At 42.9% G+C, this 23801-nt stretch overlaps 2 protein-coding genes across 3 annotated transcripts in view; both read left to right on the top strand.

Annotated features, from left to right (window-relative positions):
• The window catches only part of LOC132979199 (phosphatase and actin regulator 1-like), a 65551-nt gene extending 62964 nt beyond the window's left edge, over positions 1-2587 (top strand). For both annotated transcript variants that reach the window (XM_061044793.1, XM_061044792.1), the window contains exon 12: positions 210-2587. In XM_061044793.1, the coding sequence (XP_060900776.1) occupies positions 210-225 (16 nt within the window). In that variant the 3' untranslated portion in view covers positions 226-2587. The remainder of the gene's footprint in view (positions 1-209) is intronic.
• Positions 2588-5604: 3017 nt separating this feature from the next.
• The window catches only part of phlpp1 (PH domain and leucine rich repeat protein phosphatase 1), a 46196-nt gene continuing 27999 nt past the window's right edge, over positions 5605-23801 (top strand). The window contains exon 1 of the mRNA XM_061044795.1: positions 5605-7618. Within this exon, the coding sequence (XP_060900778.1) occupies positions 5959-7618 (1660 nt within the window). The 5' untranslated portion in view covers positions 5605-5958. The remainder of the gene's footprint in view (positions 7619-23801) is intronic.

Raw genomic sequence — 23801 nt, forward strand, 5'->3', positions numbered from 1 at the left:
ACCAAAATAGTTGTGATGGCCAAAATAAAAAAAACTGGATGTTTTAAAGACAATGTTATGACATCACTCCTCTTTAATCCACTCTGCTGTTCATACACTACTGGAGCTATTCACAGGCTGCAGCAGGTTTTGGCAGCTAATTTTAGACGAGATGATGAAATGCGATGAAATGTTTCTGATACGATTCTATTCCTGTTCCGTCTTTTTAGGTTTCACAGACCATAGTAGACCATCACTGTCTGGAGCAGTGCCGGACCGATCCCACCGCTCCTCCACTGAGAACCTTAAGTGCTGGACAGTAAAAATGGTGCCCGTTTCTACAATAAGGCCATGTCTTCTGAAATGCCTTTTATTTTTTTTTCCAAGACCCAAAACAACTTAGTCGGTACAAGATGCAGACGCCCACTACTCCATCGACGGAAGTAGCACATACTGACTCCAGTTGATTCACAATGCCCCTATTTTGGAACATCGCCCCTCGACTGTCTCGTCAAACCTCCCTGCTGAGCTCTCAATGCGGGCGCTCAGTTCTGTGGCTGTCAGACAGCAGGAGGGTTAGTTTTTGTTTTTTGCAATTGATTGACATTGTCAACATTTACTGAGGAAAGCTGTTGGCACATCATTAACACCAGAGGACGTGTCTCAGTGGACACGTTTTTATCCCCTCTTCCTTATAATGCTGTTACTCCAGACTCCTCTCGCCCAAAACTGCACTTGGATGCAGTGTTGACTGTTCTTAGCTCACTGATATCAGCAAAGGATCCGCCTCTACTGCACCTGCTGGGACTTAGGATACAGCTTCAAATATGGGGTCTAACATTAGAAACCGTGCAATATTGTTTTCCTCTGCTTTTTCCTAGGCTATAGCACCCCCTAGAGTCCCCTCTTTGTCATTACTCTGTGTAGTCCTGACTTCTCCTCTTCCCTCATTATGTGCAATTCTCACTGTACCGACAATGTTGACATCTTAAATGCTTAACTGTGAATTTGAGAGTCGTGAGCTCTCTCCAAATGTACATTTTGTTTATAATAAGGAAGAAAGTTACTTTCAAAGATGAATCATGCTTGACAAAGTCACAATCTTATACATTTTAATGTAAAAAAAAAAAACAATTGCAGCTGCCAGAGATATTCTGGTTCCAGTTTGTGCAACACTGATCATTTTTTTATGATTTAGTTTTTGATAGAACCGCTTTGATCATTTATAATTGGTTTCATGATTTTAAATGTTCTAGCTCTTTGGTTTGTGAGATTTTTTTGTTTTTAAACAAATGACCAAGAGCTGGCTCACCATGTTGTTATGTAATACATTTAATTGTGTTTCAGCGCTGCGTTGAATGATCTCTGCATTGTATTATACTTTACTTTTATACTCGTGACATTATAAGCTTTTCAACAAGCAATATCTGTTTTTTGTAGAGAAAACTACAGGTGTACTTCCCACCATTTTTTAACTGTGCTTATACACTATACGACTCACTTCAGGGTTTTGATTTTCTTTTAGAATAGTCTTTTTTTTCCATGAGGACTTTTTCTTGCATTTTTCTTGACTGAGCCACCAAAAGAATCTGCCTCTTTAACAGCTTACAGACTCATTCGACAACACTTGATTCAATCTAGAAATTATGACTGAACCTGATGATGAATTCTGACACAAGTACAGATTTTTGGTGAATTCACTGAGGTCAGGATTTTTTATTTATTTTTTTTGCACTGAGAAGAGTTTGGCTTTACAGTGGCCACTGTTTTAAGATCAGGGCCTACAGGTGTAAAATAATGTTGGATTTCTGAACTGTGACCACTTTGTTTTCTTCACTTTAAAGCTCTTGTCACCTGATCACTGATACTACACCAGTATTCCAATGCTCATAAGCTTTATGTACACAGAATATTTTCATTATTTTTTTACTGTTTTACTTTTGAAGTTGCAATATGAAATTCATGTTTGTCAGATGAGTAAAGGGAGTACAGGCGAAAGGCTGTCGGCCTCCCACTACAACATGTATCTGCATTGAAAACAAGCTTTCCTTTATTTTCAATGTCTCCATCTGTTACGGACAAATGAGAATATAGTACTTTTTGTGCACTTAATAGTTTTTATGTGAAATATTTTGGATTATGTTTGGAGCACCTCCTCAAAATCAATGCACAGATTGATCCTTTATTTGAATCAGAAATTGATGGGGTGATCCTATCCTGGAGACTTTGAAAAAGATGAGGTTTCTTTGTGTAAGAACCAGCTTTCTGTCTGATTCCAGCATCATGCCACCTAACTGAAATGTCCCATCTATATGTGCAGTAAAATAGTGTAATAGTAATACATTTAGACAAATCTGCTCCAGTTTTAATTTCAGCTCCGAGACATAAACCTGAGCCTCTGGTCTGAGCATGAGGTTTCCCCATTTTTGCTGGAATCAAGGAACATGAATTCAGCAATAATCGTTTTTCCCTTTTTCATGTTAGAGGAGCAGCTGAATGAATTTTGAAAGTGTTTCTTTTTTCATTTCTTTTTTTTTTTTTCTTTCATTTTTGAAATACAGAGTACCGTGTACAGGAAACATCATGCCAATTAAATTCCATTTCTGAATGCAGTGCATTGTTTGAATGATATTTTATTTAAAAGAATCTCTACAATCCATGCCTTGTAATTTTACTTAATTTACTGTTTCTGTCATTTAGACATGAATGTTAGGTTTTTTGGCCAATGTGAAGTTAAGCTTATACTATGATTCAGTGCTTTATTTCCCATTTAACTTATTTCCCTGTAAGGCCTAAAGGTAGCTTTTTCAGGAAGCAGAGGTGAAACACATGAGGCTCAGATATTGAGAGAATGAATGCAATAGTATTGTTGCATTACAGGGACAGATGGGGCCTTAAAGGGTAAACTGTGTGACACTGCAAATCAGTCTCACATTTTCATCTGCTCATTTATGAAGATGTAAAAAATAAGTGATTTTAAAAAGTTAAAGAAGCACTAAAACACATGGTTCAATGTAATAAGATGACCAGGATGTTGTCTGAACCTGTTATAAACATATAAAGATTGAGGTTTTGCATTTGTATGTTGATGGAACTTTTGCTTACTAGAATTAGAAGTGGAATATTCAATTAATCCAAATTGGGGGACAAGGTGCCCTCGGCCCTCTGGATATATTTGATTCTGATGTTTAAAGGCTTCTGCTGTATAATACTAAAGGTATGTGTTATCACTGTTAAAAAAAAAAACTCAAAAGATTAACCTTAAAAAAATGCCTTAAAGATTAGAACAGTAGGCTATTAGCCTATTTAGGCCACTCAAATTACCAATTAATATCCTGACTCAGCATTATTTGTTGTAACCAAAAGAATCAATTTATGGAGCAAATTCTATTGGAATTTGGTGAAACAGATGCACTAATAGACATCGAGATACACCTCAATCCTACAGCTTACCTTATTTAGGTCGACTATTTTGTCCAAGTAGCATTATGTTAAATTAGCTAGCCTTTTACATTTAGCTTAGATCACTGGTAAGGGATCAAGTTAAGTTAACACACTGGAACTTTTAATGAAAAATATACTGGATGTAAAATCTGAAACATTTTGCACCACATCTTGCAGTCACAAAGGTCCATGCAACGTTATAAAGGCCTACGCAGCCTTCCAGAGACAAAAGAAACACACAATATGACATGTCAGAAATAAACTTGTGTTTGTTCCAAAACCATGTTGTCCAAAACAGGTTAGGGATAAAGTGAGAGGGGTCTGTCTGCGGGCTGCGAGAGAGGGGCGGAACATGTAGCCTACCTGTCCGAATCTCAGCAGAGAACCACGCGAGATGTCAAAAACTATGGTTTTGCCGCCAAAAAAACCCGGAAGTTGTGGTCAAACGTTTGAAAGACACACAGACAAGTAAGAGTATTTTCCTTAGACAACTTGTATTTTATTAAATATAAGCATTTAAGTCACTCATACAAGTAACACAGGATTATATCACAACCAGAGTTGATAAACTTTCTTTTAAAGCGAACAATGTTTATTTTATTTAAACAATAGGCTATTTATTTTATTTAATCACCAACTGTCACAATAGTAAAAGTTGTACACTTTGTAAAAAGTGTTAGTTTAAATAAGTATGATATGTGACATTCAACTTATGGTTAAATATTCATAGAGAATTATGTCATCTTACTGAAATTATTTGGGTTTATTACACGCTTAGATTGCATAATTTTTTGTATTTTTGATGAAATTTTGAGTATGAAAATGTTTTTTTTCTTATTTACTCTCAGCTCCATCCAACCATCTGCTTAAACTGCAGGGCTTCTTCTATACGCCTTGGAGGATACTACAGCTTTAATATGTTTGGAGGCACTTTCTGAATCATGTATCATAAATAAAAATGTTCTCAGTTCATTTGTTGAGTGAATTTAAATGAAAAGCGTTGCCTTTGTTTAATGCCTCAAAAAATGATTTAAACCAGAAAGATTTGGAAAAGTCATGGACATGTATTTGAAATACCTGTGTATTAGACTATATGAGGTCTATGATCATTTTAAATTTTGTAATAGGCTATAATTACATGTCTAGACAAAATGAAACTAAACGACATTCATTCGTAAATTTTACTTCTTATGTTCTAATTTAGTCTTTCAGACGATAAAACATACTTCTATTTCTTTATGCTGTAATAAGAAAATAAACTTTATAATTTTACTGAATACAGAAGTTAAGACATAAGGCCTTTATTTTTTATATCAACCCCAAATAAATGTACATCATTGGTAACGTTAATGACATATGTAGGCTACTTAACTTTGTTCGTCAAAATAACTCAATAAAAATAGATGGCGAACTAAAGTTAACCAACCCACACTTCCTTGCAGGATCACATTTAGAAGATTGTAGTGGGCAGAACTTGTAGAAATTACAAGTGTGGGCGGAACATGTACCGATGACGTATTGGTGGGCGTGGTATGTATCAATGACTGCAGACTATTGGTTAAAGTCAGGGTTTTAAGGTTCTCTCCACTAGATGGCGAGAAATACTACAAAATAAAAGCATGCAGACTTAGTCGGGCTATTCTGCCTTGTGAAATGGCGTCCTGATGAGATGGTGCTGAAGTTATTTGCCTAGTCACCACTAGTCTTAAAAAAACCCCAAAAAAAACAGACCAACAGAGAGGATTAATTTTCCAGAGCAAAAGTTTCTAGAGAAGACTGACTAAGGGAGAAATCCACAGTTGGACTTATTTATGTCCAGAGTTTCACTTATATTCAACAGTTGACTATTAGACGGGCTGGGTGTGACACAGCATTGCTTCACTATACGACACCCATAGTTAAAGATTTTGAAACACTACAGCGTGTAAGGGAACGCACTTCAAGAAGCGGCAACACCAAACAATTTATAGGAGCTATGTTTACGCCTCTCATCTGTTCACCGCCTCACTTGACTGAACCGGAAGAAGGCGCACTTGGGAAATGAAGTCAGGACACGTTTTCTTCCCCAGCAGTGGGTACCAGCAGAAGGCCGAATGGCGGAATACACTTCCCACGATGCAACGCGTTGTTGTTAGCGACCCCCATCTTGTGTCCTCCTCATGAATATATAACAGTCGGTATTTGCGTAGGAGGTCGGCCGACGTTCATTTCATATTCCAGCACTGTGTTTCGCTCTAAATGGGACGCACAGTCACGTCTCCGCCCTGATATGTCCCCGCGCGACGAGCCTCTTCCCAGTGAACTGAATCGGTAAAATGTTTTTTTTTTTTTTTACTGGAGCAGCGGAGGAGACTCCGACGGGGAAAAGGAAGGCAAGAAGTGAATGACTACTAGTGGGATAAGTCGGCAACACCGCCCATTTGGCGGACATTTACCACGGTGGGCACGTATTCAGGCTTTTAAATGTAGATGTTGTAGGTGTAACCAAGTGCGCACCGTTATTTATTTAGTGTGGGGGACTTTTCATTGGCAGAGATGGAAAGTGTGCAGGCTGCTGCTGCTGCTGCTGCTGCTGCTGCTGCTGCTGATGGCGCGTCGGATGGAGGCGCGACCAAGTTAATGAAGAAGCCCAACGGACTGCCTGTCGCCCGGGGGACTCCGGAGGACGATGGCGGTGGACATTCGGCTCCCTCCCGCGTCGAGGCGAAGAACGGGAATAGCCTGCCTCATTCCGCCTCGACAACGGGCTCAAGTGCGTCAAACCGAACCGCGGCGTCTAATGGCCGGGGCTCGTCCAACAACTCCAGCTCCCTCCTGTTGAGACGGCGGCGCTTGAAGAGGAATCTCTCCGCCGCCGCAGCTGCAGCCACCGCCGCCTCGGCTGTCACCGCCGCCCGCAGCGCGAAGATGAACTCGGCCCTGTCCTCTGCGTCTCTGCACACCCGGAGTCTGGATCGGAAAACTCTGCTCAAGCACCGGCAGAACATGCAGCTGCAGCCCGCAGACCGCGAGTGGGTTCGAGCAGACCTCCACCGGGGCTCCGTGCATGTCCACGATAAACTCACGCCCTCGTATCCCCGACCGGTTCTTTGCACTATGGACACCACGGCCGGCGAGGTGGCGCTCCGTCTGAGCAAACTCTGCAGCAAGTCGAGCTCCGTGATGCGCATTTTTTCTAAAGATAACCCCAAGACTGACCAAAATGGCAACTGCAACGTGAAGTATGAATATAACGATAACCACTGCAAAGTGAGTGAAGGCTCCAGTATGAAATGCAACCACCTGAATCACCTGGAGTCTTCGGAATTAAGGGGCCATCCGAGTGACAGGTTGAGGCTGCTGCTCATGGAGAATGCAGATGAGAGGCAAAAGCAACAGGACGTTGGTGGAAAACTTTTCAGCCCTGAATCAGAGTCACAAGACAACATTACCTGCTCTCTGTCAGATCTAAACTCTAACTCTAACATGGATACCCCCAATGATGACGACTCGGAGCACAGGAACGGTGTGGACAGCTATGGATTAAATTCTGGCTCGGACGTGGAGAGCAGTGCATTTGATGATCTGAGCTCTGGGGCCCGGCTCAGCGAGCACAGGGACTCCCTCAGCGACGACATGGTCCTAGGTACGGAGGCCTCCATCCTCAGCCCCTCGTTTGATAGTGCCACAGAGGGCCACGACATGTATGGCAGCTCCTCAGACGAACTGGAGCTGGACTGTCCTGCCTCAAACACGAGCATGGACCCCATCTCCCAACATCACACAAACGGGATCGCTGCTGTCACTGCCAACTACAAGCACTGCAACATAGAGCATATAAACAACATGACAAACAATATGGGGCCAGATAACAGACTCAACCCGCACAGTCTGGGCAACTTGCCACCCAGCAGTAGCGCAGGCTCATTGTCAAGAGCCTGTTCTACAGGTAATTCACCTGACATCCAAGATCCGGACTGTGGCCAGAGTGCTGTGAAAGCAGGGCTGATAACCAATCACAATGGAGATTTCTGTGACTCCAGCCCCACGCTGTATGTTCAACTGCACGGCGAGGCTGTCAGGAGACTTAGCCCAGATGATAGGCCTCTGCAGATTCAGAATGACTTTCTATTTAAGCTTGGATTTAAGGACCCGTGGAGAGTTCAAGAGGAAGGGCTCAACACAGAAATTGGCTCCTTGTTACGTTTTTATGCCGGTAAGTTCAGTGATGCATTCAGACAGGATCACATTCTCACCTGATTAGGTTTCTACTTACTCTTTGACTTGTTTAGGCCCACTTTTTTTTTTTTTTTTTTTGTCTCATTGTTGACAGTGTTTGTTACAGGTTGTCAACCTGTATCACAAAATGAGGCAGGCGTATTCATGCAGAGCTGTGACATTGTAATATTAGAGCCAAGCAGCAATTTATTTTCTGTTTTGCTGAGACAGTATATCATTTTTACAGGTGGGTGGTTTCTGAATTTGAACACCGGTCATTGCAAAACAGTTAGCAGCATGAGCCCAGATTTTTACGTTTCCAATTTAGTGTTGGACTGAGTAGATGAGGTCAAGATGTTACTGATATTATTGTGGCACACGTCAGGCAAAGCTAAGTGCAGAGGATGACCTTTGCTGGGTCATGCAGCAACAGCAACAGCAACAATTTAGGTAGTGTGTTTCCTAGTGATGGTTCACCATGTTCAGGTTTAACTGTGTAATGGCATGATTGGTTCAGAGTGAGGTCGTGGCCTAAAGGTTCCCGCTTTGCCAGATCTACCTGGCCTCAGGGACCTTCTTCTGTCCTGGGCTGACTTTGTTGGACCGCAGCAGCGCACTGTGCTCCCATGGACATGCATGACGTCGTCACAAAGCCATCGCCACAACTTATGGTGCACAGACATGGGGCCCTTTTTCCGGCTTTTGCCCCATTATCATCCTGATGAAAAGGCTGAATGCCTTTGTGGGTGGATCGAGAGTAGGGGTGGGAGGACCATAAACCCTCTCTGTGGACCCAGTGAGTTCTGGTCATTGAGATGCTGCACAGTGCCTGTCCTATTGGCATCCAGCACGGCTACTGTCACACTAACTAAATGCCTGCCAAGCTGGGTTAACGTGCTCCTCTAAAGCGCAGGAAGCCCTTTTCTTCACCACGCCACTGCCTCCATCACTAGTACGCTATTGCTGTCGCAGCTGAGGGAAATGAATTGAGATGAGGAGAGGGAGGGGGCTGGTCAGAGTGTCTGCTGAGGACAGTTGAGGATAAACTGTTTGTTGGGTTTGAGCAAGACTAGAGAGGCACTAATACTCTCCAGCTTCCTGTCCTAAGAGGCTGTTGAACCAGAGGTCACTCAATACCGAGCTGAAAATGGCCACATGTGCTCCGGCTCACGTTTACAGTCACATGCGCTCCATGACCTATTGTTGCTCTTGAATCCTGGCTCGCTTGAGGTAGAATGATTTCATTCAGATAGCATCATTTGGCAGGCATGCACACCGGGGCTCATGCGGGTGGACGTTCATGCAGCTGAGCGAGTGCTGTGCGGTCAGCTGAGCTTGACCAGCGGCCGCTAAAGACTGCTAAAGTTACCCTGAAGCCTCTCAGAGGGTGACGCCTTCACATCCCATGTGAGACAGCTTAACATTGGTCACCTGAGCGCTCCCTCCACCCAGTTCCCTCCCTCCCGTCACACAGCCAATAACACCGCTCAACACTTAGCCTGCACAGAGGGCCTAATTCTCATTCAGTCCGTCAGAGAAAGGCACTGAAGAGCACTTTCACACAATCACACAGACGCATTCACTGTAAAGACAAAGCAGCGCTCATGCTCTTGTGACATGTCTGGCCCGGCTCTTCCCCCGTTTCCTTACACGATGGAAGCATGTGAGGAATGTATGCCGGCTCGTCTAGAATGTCAGGCACATATGCCAAGGAGGAAGCAGAGCAAGGGGTCAGGGGAGGTTTGTGGGGGGGGGGGGGGACAACACACACTATGCTGACACATGTTGAGCTGTCTGTGAATGGTGGTCCTGAACAGATAGTAGAGATAGGGAAACGTCTCAGCTGACTTGCTGGCTGACTCTCAGGCGCAGCTGCCACAACTGTAGACCTCAGTCACACTAAAGGCCTTTTTGTCCGCATGTCTGTGCATGCAGAGCTGTCTTTAATACAGAAAGTCCAGCATCTAAAGTTTATATTGACATGTTAGATTTGACTGTGGGTCAAGATTGTACGTATGAGCACCCTCTAAACCGTTGCCGTGTTTTTAATATGAGCGACAGACGAGGTACTCAGCACTGAGCATGATTATGGAAGCAGGAGGATGATGGGAAGAGGCAGCTAAGTCCAGGAGTTGCCATGGTGTGTCTCCCCAGATCCTTTTGGACAATGCAGAGGCTGGTTTGACTTTGAAGAGTTCAGGTCATGCTTTGAGTGCACAGACTCTGCAGAGGCCAGATGAGAAACTCACTTTGCCCCGCTAGACACACACACATACACACACACACACACACATGTACAGAAGGCTGCCTAGATCAAAGGGCCGCTGTCCTCTTTGGCAAGCTGACGAGTGATCCTTTCATAGCTGCCCACACAGGAGCCTCTTGTAGTGCAGAGGCAGCTTTATTAGAGTTTGAGTAGAAAGGAAAAGAGTAAAAAAAAAACATGCACAGACTCATATAATCAATACATGCACATTCTGCTGCTGAGAGGCCCAAAATGCCTCAGCTTTAAATAAAAGTACACAAAGTAGACAGTTTGGTTTAGCAGTTTCTTTCTAATTTTACACAGGAGTCAGAGCAATGATATGATTGCCTAAGAACAGGGTCGAGATCAGTGTCACTTATGACAGGAGATCCTCATCCCTAAGTAATGAAGCTGCCCCTGCTAGGATTGCTCTTGGCCTTGACACACATGTTGGAGTGTGTGAGTTTGTGTTTGTTGCAAAAAAAAAAAAAAGGAAATAGCATACTAACACCCACAGGCAAAGGGTTTTCCCTGGAGGCCGAGGACCCAGAGTTCTTAACCAAACCAAAGCAGCACACTAAATAATTTAGATTCATTAGCCTACTCAGCTTCACTAACACTCTCTTCCATGCACTTCAGCAATACCCACTGCGTTCAGTGATCTCGACCTATTCAAGTTGAAATGTTGTGCTTTTTAAAAGCAGATTCTTGTAAATCTTTATGGGGAAAATTAATGACTACCTGCGCATATACTGACCCAGACTCTATCAGGCTATTAGTTCCTTTCAGCTCCTTTGCAGGTTTATAGCTCAAACTCCTGTGAAGGAAAGTCAGGGCCCATAACAGTTTCAACAAGTTGCACCCAATTTTCAGGCAATTTTCATGTTCCTTTTTCGGCATCTGCCAGCAAGGTGAACTCTGAAGAAGGTTTGTTCATGTGGAAAACAATATCAAATGGAATGTTACGGAGCAAGAGGAAAGTGAAAATTCTTTATCATCTTTGCATATTAAGTGTAAAAAAAAAAATCACAAATATTGCAATAGTAGGAATATACTTAAGCATTAGCATTAAGTGCATCTTTTTAGTGTATTTTATACTTTTATTATTTATTTATTTATTTTCCCAAATTATTTTTAGTCTTATACTTACATTGAGGTGCTTATTTACAACATATTTTTTCTGTAGGGCCTATCTTACATTTCTAAGGCTAAAACCTTGTCATCACCTCGTTTAAGTCTACAGCGTCATTCTTCAAAAATTCTGAAATAAACACAACCCTTACTGTTTAATGACATCATAAATGAATGAGCTTATTATGGCTTGCAATTGTTACCGCCATACTCGTATCAATGTTTTAGTCAGTATTAGAAACAGTTAAAAGAAAGCAGTCATCATGGAGGAGGTTTGGCCTCTCCTGACATCATGTCTGTATTCCATGCAGGCACTGGATGTTAACATTTTAAGAAGACAGTGATAGTTCAATTACTCTAAAAGCTCAGAGGAATCTCGATGCAGAACTGTATCCTTCCACTGTAACCTCGGGCCCTCTCTGAGGAGGCAGCGGCTGCTGACGTGATGACTTAAAGGACTCTGCAGGGTTTAAAGGCTTAATGAAGCTCCTAGCTTTCTCCAGCAGGCCGTGGCAGCTATTAAGCAGAGAACCGCTCACTCACTCTCTCGTCTTGTCTGTGCCACGTCGCTCTAGCCGCGTACAGTCAACATGCCAGATTGCTCCCACACTTGCGCATCTCTATGAAAACATTTTCAGAGGCAGAAGGAGAACAGTCTGCACTGATTTTGTCATTGTTTTGTTTTTTGGGTGTTCAGGATGGCTCATTGGTTATCCTGGTGAAAACACCAGCATCCCTCGCTGTGGGTTAGTTTGAATGAATTTTGCTATTCAAATAATGTTCCACCAGTCACCGGGGATTTATGAATTGCAATACTCACGTGTCAGTTGTAGTTAAAACATGGATTAGCTTACCCACACCGCAGCATCTCCATGCATGCTGACACTCCTTGCAGGACTTTGCCGAAGTGAGGCACTAGGCTGCCTCATCCATTCTCACATCCGTGTCACGGCCTGACAGCTAATGGTCCTTTTAATGGCCTATTGCTGAGTCATTATGTAATTGTGTAATCAGATTTCACACGTTCCAGAGCTCAAATCTAATATGCATGTGTCGGTGAGGTTTTGTATGCATTCCCTGGTGTTTATGTGCAGTGGAGATAAAAGTGAGCGATCAAAGAGTAGATCATGTATTTCATGTCTCGTCATGTGCAAGCCACACGTGAACAAGTGGTCGTAAATGAAACGTGGCCGCACAGCATCAGCGAGGAGCCGGGATATGCATATCTCCGGAGGAGGATTCACACGTGTGTCTGCTGATGCAGACATCGAGAGGAGTGGATGGCGGTGTCGGCTTGTAACAGTTAAAGCCAGGGGAACTGTTTTCTGTCTAATATAGATTGCCTTCTTGCCTGACATCTTCCCACCCACCTCTCCTCTCGCGCGGAATCTTCCTCCCTCTCTCAATTTCTCTCATGATCGATCCCCCTCCCTCTCCGATTGCTATCTCTCCTCGCATCTCCTCCTCCCTCACACCATCTGACAGTTTCCATTTATCTTTTCATGTCTCTTTATCTCTCCCAAGCCTATTGCTTTTCACTCCAAAAATAAATGACCGTCCCCCTAATTCTCTGTAAAAATGATTAATAAAAGGCAGTTCTGGTTGGTATATTTCTGCAGCTGTAGCACACTTAAAAGCACTCTTTCTCTCTTGTCATCTCTGCGAGTGTGTACACTTGAACAGTTGTGTTTAGCCCCTGCTCCCTGTGGAAATAAGAAAAAAAGAAACAGAGGGGCATGCAATAGAAATTCTCATCGCTTTCCGGTAAGCAGCTAAATCTAGGCTGAACAATTCCACGCTGCTGTGTCACTCCTGTCTGCCTGCAGGCCTATTCTCAGATGGGTAATCTGGAAATGGGGGCAGGGAAGGGCAGTGATTTTCTTGCCTCTTGGGAGCAGGCGAGCCCTCGGCTGCCCGTCAAAATGCCCCTGCCGACAGGACCTCAGAAACCTCGGAAAGGGTAGGAGTCTGTGGTGCTCACAGGCAAAGGATGTGAAACGGTTCCTCCCTTCTGAAGGGTCATGAAGAAGGCTGACTGTCCCCAAGCGAGGAAGCACTCCCTTTTTTGTTCAGACCACATGCATGCGAGGTGGGGGGGGGGGGGGAGGGATTAGAGTCAGGCCAGTAGGGGCTCACTCTCCGCAGCTTTGATCAGCAGCAGCATAGCCTAATACCAGGCAACATCTGCAACTCTCAGCATTAAAGAGGCCCAAAAAATTCCGATTAGGGAACTCACGGCCTGCCAGTGTACGGGACAGAACTGTGTCAATTCCTGGATGGGAGGTTTTTAAATACCAGCGCTCCAGTGGTGCTTAAACTGATTTGTTTTACAAAGCCAGAGTCTCTAGAGAGAGAATTTCACATTGTGCTCGAGATTTCAAATTCTAAGCATTTTATTTTCTTTATAAGGCATTTAGTAATTACAAGAGGATTGGTTTATTAAGGTTGTTGGGGCCGCTGTTTTGTTGGACATTTAGATTCTTACTGAAGCACCTATCTGCACCGACAAACACAAGGTGAAGCGGTGTAATTGTTCTGCCAATAGTATCGTGGGACATGATTTTAGGGGGTCGCCAAACGTGTCCCCAAATCTTTGTTTGTGTCATCTGGTCAGAACGAGATTAGGCGAGTTGTTTTGGGTGGAGCCGAGGTTTCTATGGACTCTGCTCTATTAGAAAGAGGCCGAGTTGTTGATATGAGATGACCTAGTTTAAAGTTCATCTCTTGCAGAAAGTGCTGAAGCACAAGAGTGATACTTCCTTATGGACGATTGTGTGTTTTGCCAGTAAAGCTTAGAAAGAGAACACAGCCTCAACCTCAGAAGTACCAGACTTTGATCCTGCAGGTACATATCCACAGCACAGCATTCTTCTAGGTGCTCTTTAAAGCCACTCTCACTACTGTGGTAGCATTTGTGTGAGCAGGTGAATAAATGGTTTTAAAGCCCTCTTTATGCTTCACACTGCATGTATAATAATTAGCAACTAGCTTGGTGAACATTTAGACGCTAATGAGACGGACATTTCCCTCCGGATGTGATGGGGACCAAAAACAGAGCGGAAATGTTGTCGCGCTTCCCTCAAATGTTGTGCTATTTATGCTGGATGTGTGAAAACACAACTATTTGCTCATAGTTTTAAGTGTAAGCACAACTAACAGACTGCAAATATAGACAAAGGAAGTCAAGTACAAATAAACACACTTCAAAAACACAAAACTAAACAGAGCCAGGGGTCATTAAGAAGTTCAGCATATGGCCTGGACTCGCTTGTTGTTGCCACAGTTTGTGAATGATCAAATTATTGGAGTCATCTCTGTGTTACCGTGTCCTGACTTCTGCTACAGCTTTACTCTGCGCAAAAAAGAAACTGCTGCACGCACCTTGGATGACCTGGCGAAGCAAAAGCCTAATCTACTCACTCATTCCAAAGCCATAGGTGTAAGGTTACCTGTTATATTCAAATTTGCCTTTTAAAATAGAAAGCTTTCTTCAATTCAGCCCCCCCCCCCCCGCAGACAAGTCTGTGCACGCCCTCAGTTGAGAAACTTCATGCATGTTTCTGGTTACTGTGTTCTTGTTTATTTCATTACCCTTGAAAAGAGAGGTGAAATACATGGCCTGATGATTTCCTAGTTAAACTCAACAAAAATATTCAAAACTTAAGTCAACAACAAGGTCGTCCCTGCTGTGTCCAGCGCTTTTACTGCCTCCTGAAAACTCTACTTTTTGGTGTTTTGGATATTTGCTGTACGGTTGGGTATCCGTAGTTCGTTTTCAAGTGCTACAAAAAAGTTAAATTGATGAAAATGCTTCTAGCATTCCGTTGTGTTGAGTCTATTTGAAGGTGCTTTCTCCAGTTGCGGAGCATTGAGCTCTCAGGCCATTGTAGGTATTTCTAATAATGAATTCTTTTCAATAGCTAGGCAGGAGTCACAAAAAATGATGTGCTTCTTTATGTAGTAGTTCTTGCTTTAACAGAATATTATTGATATTATTTTAGTTTGTAATATATAACACATGTATAACTCATATCTGATGACCACCTTAAACGAACGACAGAGATCACGGGGGCTCATGATGTTATTCTGTTTTTTTGTTTTTTTGTTTTTTTTATGGAAATTTGTCTGTGACTTTGAAATCGCTCGACAAGTCGTTTGGTGAAAGGCCAGTATAGATTGTAAGGCCTGTAAAAGCTGAGCTTAGTGAAACTAAAGGGACACTTGTCAGTCCAGAGAGACATCCCTGCATGTGCGGCCACTCTCAATCATTAACGTGGCCAATTTGCTTGTCTCGTGCTGTTAGCTGTGCAGTTTGATAATCACCCATTCCCTGGAACCAAAAAAGTAGAGCTGTCACCTGCCTCACCAGGAAGTTACTTTTTGACTTTCTCGTCCCATGTCCTTGTTCTTTTGCACTTTTGTTTTATCTCACCCATGCTGATCCCTCGTTGTCTTTCACTACTTCCTGTTTCTCTTGTGGTGTCCTTCTCATAAATACAGTCGTTTCTAATGCCACCCAGTTCTTTCTGCTTCCATGTTTAAAGACTTCCCCTCTTTAGTTCTCTCTCTCTCTCTCACTACTCTCCCGATCCAGTACCCCATCACCCCCCCACCCCCACCCCCTCTCTCTCTCTCTCTCTCTCTCTCTCTCTCTCTCTCTCTCTCTCAGTGCCACTGTGTTCACATGGCCCCTGCATGTGACATGAAGCTGAGCCAAAACACCCCGGATGCCCGCTTTAGCCCTCCACTGTTCCAGACCTTGTTAAATTTTAAACAAAACAGAAGAAGGAAAGGAGAGAGGAGGGAGAGAAGGAGAAGAAAGAGGGGAAAAAAGTGAGCATGTGGGGCAGAGGGAATGTGCAACAACATCACAATCTCATTCATTCACTCGTCCTGTTCGTGTGCATCATCAGGGAGAGTGCGGCCCTTTAATTCCTCCTCCCCTCTCTCTCTCTCTCTCTATCTCTCTCTCTCGCTCTCTCGCTCTCTCTTCACTCTTGTTGTGTGAAAGCCCTCCTCTCTTTCTCTCCGCTCTGAACCGGACCGATTGTAGCTTCAACCACAGATCTGGGGTCTGATTACTTTGTGGCCTTTCCTTCTGTGGGTTTAAACAACAACTGACTCTGTAGCTGCTTGTCCTCCTGCACAACTTTCTTCTCCATCACCCCAAGGCAACCAGTGTCCTGCAGAGCCCGTTGTAATACTTAATAGCACAGCAGAATAGCTGAACTTTTAATAATAATGCTCACTGTTTACCTTTGTTATTGCTTGCACTCTTCTTATTACACTCCAGCTTTTCCACTAACAAAAGGAATGCAGCAACATGGCTGCCTTTTAATAAAAAATCTCCTAAACCAGAAGCATCCCAATGGCTGCCTGCCAGATTTAGCTAAGCTACCGGAGTCCTTCATAGCTCCTTATAATGAATCGCATTCGAGGTTAAGTACAGACAATAACAAAAATGTACTTATCAGTGTGTCAGCACCCCTCAGGGAAAACTTGAGAGTAGCTTGACCGCCCTTCATTGTGCTAATAATTCTACCAGTGATAGAAATGTTGTCATTGTCACCACACACTGCTTCTATAAAGGCAGTTTCTTGGCCTGCTGCATGAGGCATGATGATTCATGGGAATCTGCAATCAGCTGGGCCCAAATGTGTTGGCAAAAGGCAGCAAACGCCACGCATCGCTACAGCAGTGTTGTTTTGTGTTATTGACACGGGATCTTAAAAGATCTCTGCATGTTTCTCCAGATGTTGATACTTAAAAAGTGTGGTGCATTGGCAATCAGACGGCACTAAAACTTTACTCTCATAACATTGTGTGTGAGTAAAACAAGTTCAGACAGAGGCAGGCTGAAGCAAAAAAAAAAAAGAAAAGAAGATTATTCATCCCACCAATCGCACACATACGCACATGATATCACAGTACAGTACGCTGATCTGGTTTTATCATCCAGTCTCTTGCTTCACTCCACGGCTATTCTAGGAGCGCATCTTTGAAAACACTGCTGCCGCCTACTTAAATCATGCCTTTCTCTTTACTCTAGAATCTGTCTATATGTTGATTGCTAGCACATGCTCACCGGTACACAGAACACAAAATGATACCTTTTTCACTGGGGGGGGGCAGGAAACAGGAGTTACCTTTTAGAACAAATGAATGTGTACTTCTGTGTCAGGCCCCACGTGTTGCCATGGCACTCGTGGCCGGAGATGCAGGTAACTTAGTTGCACTTAGTCGGGAATGAATGTGCGTTAAAAGGCAGCTTAGCATTTCGGATAGCTCCCACAACTGTTACTTTTACTTACTCGATACCATTAGCGTCCATACATAAATCACCTCATAACTGACGCTCGAAGTTTCAGTGTTGCAAAATAAGGTCATTAAAGCTGCATAATGCATACTCGACAAAGGTCACACATAAAAAAAAAAAAGGCCCTTTAATCATGCTGTTAGAATTTAGCAAATATCATAGTGCCTCCTCGTCTCATCAAGTGCTGTGACATAAACAATTCACCTGATTATCTTTTTGCAGTTTTGATATTTTATGACCTTTTTAAAATGTCTCCCTTCGAATGGACTGCCATGCTTGCCTCCTGGGCTTGGAGAATGGAGTGGTTGCTCTCTGTTAAAAGTCTCCTTTTTTTTTTTTTGTTTTAAAATAAGATCACAGTCTTTCATTAGTAAGGGACACACTGACATTAAGCAAGATTAGAATTGCTGGCTGGGCTTTTGCTGAATATACAGAGAGAAACTTAGGTTTAATCAATATTTCCAGTCAGGTAATCTTGGTGACATTCGAATTAAGTTTCATGATTACAATTTTGGATTCTCCGAGCTGCATGGGGGGGTGCAGTGGTTAGCGCTTCGCAGTTTGCACAGAAGGAAGGTTCTTGCTTCGACTCCCTCGTTGGGCTGAGCCGCTCTGTATGGAGTTTGCATGTTCACCCCCTGTGCATGCATGGGTTCCCTCCGGCTTCCTCCCACACTCCAGCGACACGCTCGTTAGGTTAATTGGTAGCTCCAAATAGGGGTGAGGGTGAGCGGGAAACTTTGTCTGTCTCTATATGCCAGCCCTGTAATTAACTGAAGTACTTTTGGTTAAAGGCATGTATTGACAATCATCATGATCGTATTAAAGGGACCGTGAGATTCTCAGGGTGAGAAAAAAAATAAAAAATAAGAGTAAGGGATTGAAAGTGGCAAGCTGTGAATGTAAAATGTTCCTGCTTTGTTTCTGTCAACGACGGGCATTATTAATGCATTGGTACAAACGAACAGGGAAACCCAGAGCGACAAACAGGCGGGAGTCCCTCCAAACTAATTAATCACTGACGTACACATTAAGAGAGACACACATTTATACTCCCATTGTGCATGTGTATGCATGCACACTCATCCACCTCACACTCTAACCCTTTTTTTTTTTTTTTTTGCAACATCAAACCCTCACTGCTTTACCAATTAGTGTCTCATCTCGCCTTTTTAGCCTCGCTATCAGAGGGAGGTGTTGTCAGCCGGCTCCTTTATCGCTTCTCTCCCTTCATCCCCGGCTCTCACGTTTCACCCTCCTCTGATGCTCTTCCCCGGGGGGGAGTTTGGAGGGGGGGGGGGGTGTTTGAATGCTAGGTGGGTAAGCCTAAACCTCTGTGTCTGTAAGGGGTGTTATTGTACTGGTGCTTAAGACGACAATGCCTCTCTCCCCTCTTTTTAAGCACCCCCATACAGTCTCAGGCGCTCCTCTTTATCCGAGCTGTATGGAGTGCTGCAGAGACAGGCTGCTGCTGCTGTATACAGGCCATTAGCGACTGCTGAGTGACAGAATGCGGAGGCTGAAGTGACACAGTGACGCCGCTGATGAGGAACCAGTGTCCTGAGTTATGAGATAATAACGTGTTTGGGATAGTTCTCACGAGATTCTGGCGAATCTTCCAAAAAAGATATGTGCAGCATTATCATCATCTTTTTCTGATCTCGCCAGTTTGATGGCTTTGCATCTCATCTCAGCTGTTCTCGCAGTGGCAGAATATTGGATTAAATTGGATAAGAGCGAACCATTGTTAGTGGTAATTCATCTTTTTTATTTATTTATCATTTTGGAAATAAGTTTTTTTAAAAATGCCAACCATTTTAGCAGAAAAAGGAGATCTTAAAATTACATTTGCTTCTTTTTCTCCCCAGTTTAGATCCCAAACAGAATTTAATTTACAGTGATGTCAAACAGGAAGGAAGCAAATCTGGCCGATTGAGAGGCTCGAGTCTGCAAGATCGGTTAAGTCTACTGTGAGGTCATCACCAATTTTAACCGGAGTACATGACCGCAGAAGTAGTAATTATATGGATGCAGTGTAACAAGCTTCACTTGTGCTCAAGTCTTGAGCACTGGTGGTTTGAGGGATTCTGGAAGCGCTACTGTTGTCTCTCTTTTTCAAGTGTAACAAGGTATTATATTTCTGATGAGAACAAAATCGGATTAAAAAAGAAATCTTGTGTTGTCGTCCGCATCATGAAAGCTTTACGCTAGCCTTCTTTGTAAATTTGTATCAAAATAACAACAACAACATCTTTGAATCTTCACTTAATAGAGCCTTGGAGCTTTATAGAGACATCCTTTTTCCACACTAAAGTAACATGTTGCATTATGGGTAATGAAGGATGCAGCGGTATGGAATATTATCCAAAGGAAGAGGTTGTGATATGTCGGCCTATGCTGCATCGATTTACTGATTATCTTGTCTTTATCCCAACTATGAAAGTACATGAAAAATAACTGGAATACTCATTTGAAAAAACAACTTGAACAATAAGTCAAATTATTACTATTCATTTATTCGACAAAACACTTGATTCTGCAATTTATGGGCATTCTTTTTTATCGAATCGCTAGCGTCAAATAACCATTAATTTGAAAAAAATTATGGCGCTCTGAACAGATTTCTCTGTCAATTTGACTCACCACTCTATGACTCTTCAAGGTTAAGGCGGTTGTCACATGAATGAGGGTAAAGTGAATGGAAGGTATTTGGTCAAAGAAGAGATTAACAGCCGGATTAGAAGAAGAAGAAAATTGAATCATGTTGAACAGCTGTTAAAAGAAGTTAAGAGATGAAGCGTGATAGAAGTTGAGACTCTCACCAAATTGTAGTAAACGAATACATCAATCCTGCACGTTTGGTTTTTTAAGGTCTATGAAGATCCTGTCAGTCAATTAAATGTTATGACGTATGATTATGTGAGATTTAGTCATTTTTTAAGGCCTAAACTTGAGTTGAATAATGCTCAGTATAAGGAGTTGGGGGATTTGTTTCAGGTAATAACTTGTCTAAAAGTTCCCTCCAGGCATCACATTTTGTCATACATTGTTTGTTTTGCGTCTGTGATTTGCCTTAATTGCATCTTCACTTCAGGCTGTGGCCCGCCTTTGTGTCATTGCATACATCGCCCGTTATCAAACCTGATTATGTGTCCTCATGTATTGGTGTGAGAGCCTTAGGACTGACGGCCTGTGCTGCATCATTCATGAGTGTGTGTGTGTGTGTGTGTGTGCCACCCTGTGCCTGGACCGCAGTGACCCGTAGCTGTCAACAGTGTATCCTTGAACGTGATGGCACCGGCTGTGCTGAGGACACACTGCGGGGACCTCTCTGGCATGTTTGAGGGCTAGTGGGCGGGGCCAGAGGATGGGTGTGCCAGGACATTAATATGAAGGTGCTACCATTATCTGTTCGTTTGCCAGTTCCTTTTTTCTTCTGCTCTTCCTCTTTGGGACAGACAGAATGATCTCCTTCAGAGCAGTAGCCCTGAGCCTTTCTGTGCTATGTAAGGACACTTAAGCAGGATAGAGCCTGTGCTGACATATTTCAAAGGAAGGCTGGGGCTTTTAAAGGTGCGAAGAAAGAGAGGTCAGGTCGCCAGTTAGCTGGGCTAGAAATGGAGACTCAACCACTCAATATGTAAATCAGAGCAGGAGAAAGTAGAAAGAAAAGGGTTAGAAAGTGTGGATGATGACACTTACCTTATATACTTTAGAGAAATAGCTAGTGGAGGAAGATAAGTAGGAGAAACTAGACATTTCAGATCAGCTGAGACCATTCTTGCACTGTGAAAACGTTAAAATATGCACACACACATAGTTGAAACCTTTGTGTCCATAACCTGTGTGTGTGTGTGTGTGTCAGTGTGTGTGTGTTTGTGTGTAAGCGAGTCAGAGACACATTACATAACCCAACCAGCCCGGCTCTCCTGCCAGTTTACTATCACACAACACTAACTCAGTCCACACGTGTACAGGCTTGCCTTATTATGTGTGTGAAAGCTCAGCCTCCCTATTTGTTTCTCACACATTCATGGACTTCTGGTAATTCCCTTTTTTCCCCAACATGGAATAGCCATCCACTTCCACACTCGTGAACAGGGTTATCAAGACCTCGATCTAAATGAAACAATAATATATAGAGCTGACCTTTTTTTTTTTGCTGGAAGGATATCCCACAGGATTTAATCATCAATGTATTTTCAGAGTTGTTAGCGTTTGAAAAAGGGGAACAATAATAAGTATTATTGCTTATTTGAAGGAGCCTGCCACTATGTTATGTAGGGCATTTATAAGAAAGCTTTCTTGTTCCTTGTGCTCCTCAAAGACCTCAAAGTGTTGTCTCTGGTGATGATAAGTGCTTATTAATTAATCTGCTACTACAGTAAAGGGTGTGTGTGTCTGCTTTTGCTGTTTACATGTAAACCAAGGTGTATAACAATTTTAGTTGCGCTGACATTTTGTTAGTATTGGCTTTAATTGCCCTTTAAATGTTACACCAAACTCTTGAAGTAATTTTGGAACATGCAGATGAGGCAAAAAAAAAAGACACACACAGGATATACATTTTCAGATTCCACCTTTCAGCTCTGGTTGATTTGGCAACTCTTGTGGTCGCTGGTGGTTATGCTGCGAATCCTTGGCAGCAAAACGTGCACAGTTCTGTTTCTAAGTGGCATCTTTATCGATCACTGGGGACAGACATTGTCTCGGGAGCAGCTAAGGTGTGACACACAGCAGAGGCAGAAGAGAAACCTGTGTAACATTTTTTTTTTGTTAAAGAATCTTTGTAGCTGAACTCTACCTAAGCCCTTCTATTTTCTCTTCCAGATGAGAGAAAAAAGGCAGTTCTTAATAGCACGTAATTTTGCAACATATGTGTCACAAATGTGTAAAAAAAATGTATGCATGTGCAACCTCCTGCATTTCAGATTTGATCGGGTACATGCACGAGTTGTTTCCTGTGGATCCAATGTGCAGGTCATTGAAATCCAGCGTGTGACTGGCTGGCTACACCACCGTCATTTCAATATATCTGACATGCTGAAGAAACTAATGAGTGTGCACAAAATGTGTGTGCTGTAACAGAGAACATACAAGCCAGATAAATAGTATACATTTTTTTTCTAAAAACCTTAAGGATTTTAAAGAAAAGCCAAATAAGTTAGATATCAAAGACATATGTTGTCATAATGGAGCAAAATCTTTAACCTTTGAATGTCAAAAGTTGAAAACTTGTATTCATTATTTAAAAAAAAATCATCGTCAAAGCCTGTGTTGTGATAAACTCATATTAGTATTATAATTATTATGAATAGCACAAGTCAATTCTGGAGTCTGTCTGAGAGTATTTTGTCAGTTTCTCTTATTTATGGCTGACTGAGATTAGCTCACCTCGCCTCACAGCTCCTTCCTCTCTTGACTCTTTCAGCCTGAGGTGACAGGATGAGTCCCTAGAGACTATTTCTCTCCCCGTCTGTTTAGTGTTGATCCCTGTTTTTATCTATACTGTACTATTTCCCTTCCTCCTTCCTAATCAATGGACGCTTTGGCTTATCTTGTATTTCTTTTCCTTTCCATCACATACACCTCCCTGTATGTCTCCCCCCCCTCTCTCTCTCTCTCTGGCCATAGTTCTCTCTTCACCAGCATAGCTCCCAGTATTCACGCTTGAACTGCAGCACGCATCCGTGGACCTCATTATTTTTCCTGTACTTTTTACAAGTGCATTTTATACACGCTCGCCAACAAACATACTTAATAATTCATGAGCGAGCTCTGCGTGCTTCCACAGCCTCGTGATGTTTCCCATGTTTTTAATACATTTTGTAACATACACACACAAACACATGCACACAATGCATACATGAGCAAACACACATACATTTTGTGACAACATTCCCATTCACTCACAAACAATCCAGGGATGGGGGGGGGGGCATCCCCAGACCCCATGTGTGTGCTGATCAGTGGGCTCGTGTTTTCCAATGTAAGGTTTCGTAACACACACTCATTACATAACAGCATCAGGAGTGGAGCCGTGAAGGGGGGGGGGAGTTGAGAGAGGGAGCACACACATCCATGTACGTCAGCATCCCACCCCTTCACTCACAGAGGGAATCACTGGGGAAGATCTTTTTTTTTTCTTCTTTTTTTCAAAATTGATGCCAACAACTGGGACCCTAAGCATTTGTAACGCACCCGTCTGCTGCATCTGGATTCTATTTTTAGCTCATATTGATTTGATTACATGATGGTCCACGTTCCCAGCGCAGGAGGCGGTGTGAACGACGGCGCAGCTGATGAAGGATGCCGTTATTTCCTTCACTTACGGGGAGGGCAAATAAGTCGTGCATTTAGAAATGTATTGTTGCATAACTTGATTTATTACCTCTCGTGAGGCCTCTCTCCATTGCGGGTCCTCATTCCAGCTGTCGGCCGCATCATTTATCACGATAACATAGTTTACAATCCGCTTCTGCTCTCATT

The sequence above is a fragment of the Labrus mixtus genome, chromosome 8, assembly GCF_963584025.1.
Source record: "Labrus mixtus chromosome 8, fLabMix1.1, whole genome shotgun sequence".
In the NCBI taxonomy this organism is placed as follows: Eukaryota; Metazoa; Chordata; class Actinopteri; order Labriformes; family Labridae; genus Labrus; species Labrus mixtus.